We start from the raw sequence: 4,029 nt of genomic DNA on the forward strand, positions 1-4,029 counted from the left end.
GGGGGTCGACCAAAACCTTGTAAATGGATTTGATAGACGGAATCAGAAAGAAGCTCGCACCGATCACTTCTGAGCACCCACACCACAGCCCATTATCCACCCACCCATACACACTCTTCAATAGTGTCACCACACATACCACTACACGAGCAGCCACACACACTGTTTAACTCACTACACACCACACATCACCACGCACACTCCTACATCCGCACAAGCACATAATACCTGAACACAGACAATATATATACACACACACACATGCAACACGCATAGACAAAGATAACTTTCGCCCCAAAACATGCCCTATACACATGCACATTATTTGGTCACTCACACACACACATATGCATGTGTACACACCACTTCAAAAAGCACACGTCAACTGTTACACACACACACACACACGTGACACACGTACACTCACACACGTCAGACTCACTCACCCCTATTCAGACATACACACATATACACTCAAACACACCATTCTCACATACACTCACACACGCTCTTGCACTTTAGTTCGTTGGGATCACCATTATTATCTCCCTTTCATTCAACCTCTTTTTATTATTATCTCTCTTTCAAACACCCTCTTTTTCTTCTAGTCATACGCATGGACTCGAAACGTAAAAGCTTTTCCGCCCCCTTTATTTTATTTGTTTACTTTTCTATTGTTTTATTTCTCTGCCATAAGTGTCAGGAACGGAAAGTGGATTACATCGACCCCAATATTTGACTGGTACTTATTTTATCGACCCCGAAAGGATGAAAGGCAAAAACAATAATTAGGCTTCTTATAATTGTACCCTAGTGCCACTTTGATGGCATGTGCTGCTCTTTCACTCAATAATAATAATAATGATAATAATAATCTTTCTTTCTAAAGGCACAAAGCATTTCGCCTGGCACAGCAACGATTCTACTAAATAATAATAATGATAATAATAATCCTTTCTACTGAAGGCAAAAGGCCTTGGCATTTGAGGGGAGGCGGCTAATCGATTACATCGACTCCAGTGTTTCACTGGTACTTAATTTATCGACCCCGAAAGGATGTAAGGCAAAGTCGACCTCGGCGGAATTTGAACTCAGAACGTAAAGACATACGAAATATCGCTAAGCATTTCGCTCGGCACAGCAACGATTCTACCAAATAATAACAATAATAATAATAATAATGATAATAGTAACAACATGTTTTTCACTTATTTCCACAGTTCGCTTCCATATTAGGCAATCATAGAATCCTCTCTCACCCTTTTTATTGCAATTACCAACGTTGAACATTAAATGATCGAGGCTTCTTTTTTTCCTATGTATGGAATTAAACCACCACAATTTTAAATTAAGCCTTTCCCTCCCATTAAATTTTTCGATCGAATCGAGTTAGTTTTTGTTTGCCTTTTTTTCGACTTCTTTTTCAACTATTCTTCCAATCAGAAACAGATTTTTTCCTTATTTCTCTTTTACTAGTTCGGAAGAGATCAAACTGATCGAAACGGATTTATAAACTTATACACTAATGTTTAAATACAGAAACACATTTATTTAATGTAATATAATGGCTATACATGTATGCTCGTACGAGCGTGTTTATCTGTACACGCGCGACGTTTGTGTCTCTCATTCTACCTATCTATCTATCTATATATATATATATATATATATATATATATATATATATAGTGAGGTTATGCATATATGTGCATAGGTGTATGTTGCTTATATGCATACACTTGTATACATGTATGTGTATCTGTTTATACTTATACTTACACATACAAACATACATGCACACGCACACACACACACATATATATATATATATATATATACTTGTATACGTACATATAAAGGTATGTTTATCATAATTTCTATCTATCTATTTATTTATCTATCTATCTACATACATACACACACACACACACTTCAGCCATATAGACACACGCACGTATAAAAACTAATTTGTCATATTATGAAACAGAAATACATAAATATCACGACCGCCGCTGTAACCCCCCACCCCCAACAACATGGATTTATTTTTGTGAAGGAAGTAAAGCCGCTCCCTCACCGAGCTCCATCTTATTTTTGTGAAGGAAGTAAAGCCGCTCCCTCACCGAGCTCCATCCCACCTTCCAAACGTATCGTATACACAGTGTTAGAAATAAGATAGAATGGTGGATGATTCCGTTGCAGATAATTTTGTAAAGATCATGCCAAGATCGGAGTCGCAGAAATGAAACCGTAAATTCTTCTGTTGTGAAAATATCCAGGTATTTCCGAGAAAACAGCTGCAAAAAGATACTCAACAAATCCTGCAATTATTGCAGTCACTGCATCAAACATAGAAACATCACATTCCTTTGTTTTTTTTTTTGAACTTCCTCGGAACTGCATAGGCAAAGCTTACAGTCTGCCACTTCACATTCTCTGCTGAAATGGTGGAATGAAACAGATGTAACTGCTGATTGCAATCACGTCAACAACTCAGATTTAATTAGCTTTTGAATTATCTCTTTAATTATCAGTTCTTTTAAATGTCTCACTCACACGCAACGAATTTGCGGAGTTGCCACAGCGTTGTATAGGTTGCCTGTCGGCTGTTCGTTTTTGCTCTTTGTTCTTCGCTCTCTGAGTTGAAATACCACTGAGGATTACGGAAATATATCTATAATAAGGAATGCGAAATTCTGTCTGTCTGTCTCTCTGGGACCCCTGTATCTCAGTCTACATTTGCTCTACATAGACATACTTTTTTGGAATCGGGATGATCCCGAGATTGAAACTCTGCCCTTCATTTGGTTCTTGGACATCCAGCATTGGAATCAGGTCTGGGTGAGGATTTGTTATAAGCTAACAGTTGAAAATTCAAATTTTAAAAGAACTGGAAAAATTTGTGAACTTAAAATTTCTTTTTAGCTAAACTGAATTTAAAGTAATACCGTATTTGGTAGGGTACCGATGAATACTTCATTATTATTGCTTTCTTTAGTTTTGGGGCGCCGGCCCAATTAGCACTCCGTAGGATCTAGCTTAAAAATCCGCATGAAGTGTGGCTTTTAAGTTTCTGAATTCTTAACACACACACACACACACACACACACACACACACACACACACACACACACACACACACACACACACACACACACACACTCGTTGACATATACAGACATACAGGCACACGGATATATACAATGACAACAACAACAACAACAACATTATCTTACCTATGATCACAGCTAATTTTAACTAAGTTATCTGTGCCAATGCCTAGAATACTAGCAGCTCGGAGTATAGAAAAGTGACTCTGAAATAGAAGGAAAAGAAAGGGAAAAAAAGATATTAATGGAGATTAAAGGGAAGACAGGGAGGAGGAGGAAAATAGGAAAACACCAAGGAAAAGGCGAAAAGCAGGATAATGTAGAAGTGAATAAAACATAATGACTATGATGATGATGATGATGATGATTGTGGTGGTGTTGATGAAAGCGAGGAAAAGGTGAAAAAGACAAAAAGAAAGTCAAGTAAGTCCACGTACTGCTATAGAAACCGTTGGACGTGCAGTATATATTAATTTCCGATTTGTTAAAAAACAATCCCCCTAAAATTTCAAAACTATTAGGGCTATGTGGCCCTGTTTTACAGAGCACAGACTAAGCAAAAAGGGGTTTAATCCTCGCTCTATACAGGGTGTCCATAAATTCTCTTAGCAGCTTCCACTATTTTTTGTAGCCATTTATTGCGTGGAGTGGAGGCGCAATGGCCCAGTCGTTAGGGCAGCGGACTCGCGGTCATAGGATCGCAGTTTCGATTCCCAGAGCGGGCGTTGTGAGTGTTTATTGAGTGAAAGCACCTAAAGCTCCACGAGCTTGTTTCAGTCATTTGACTGCGGCCATGCTGGATCACTGCCTTTAGTCGAGCAAATCGATCCCCCAGGACTTATTCTTTGTAAGCCTGGTACTTATTCTATCGGCGTAAACACACCAGCATCGGTTGGGGGAGAACACACACACACACACA

The 4,029-nt window shown here is 38.6% G+C and overlaps 1 protein-coding gene across 1 annotated transcript in view; it reads right to left on the bottom strand.

The window, feature by feature from the left end:
• The window catches only part of LOC106874792 (glutamate decarboxylase 1), a gene marked incomplete at its 5' end in the record, with an annotated part of 18,201 nt that extends 14,864 nt beyond the window's left edge, over nt 1-3,337 (bottom strand). The window contains one exon of the mRNA XM_014922646.1: nt 3,237-3,337. Within this exon, the coding sequence (XP_014778132.1) occupies nt 3,237-3,337 (101 nt within the window). The remainder of the gene's footprint in view (nt 1-3,236) is intronic.
• Nucleotides 3,338-4,029: the final 692 nt, after the last annotated feature.

This window comes from Octopus bimaculoides, chromosome 17, assembly GCF_001194135.2.
Source record: "Octopus bimaculoides isolate UCB-OBI-ISO-001 chromosome 17, ASM119413v2, whole genome shotgun sequence".
NCBI lineage: Eukaryota > Metazoa > Mollusca > Cephalopoda > Octopoda > Octopodidae > Octopus > Octopus bimaculoides.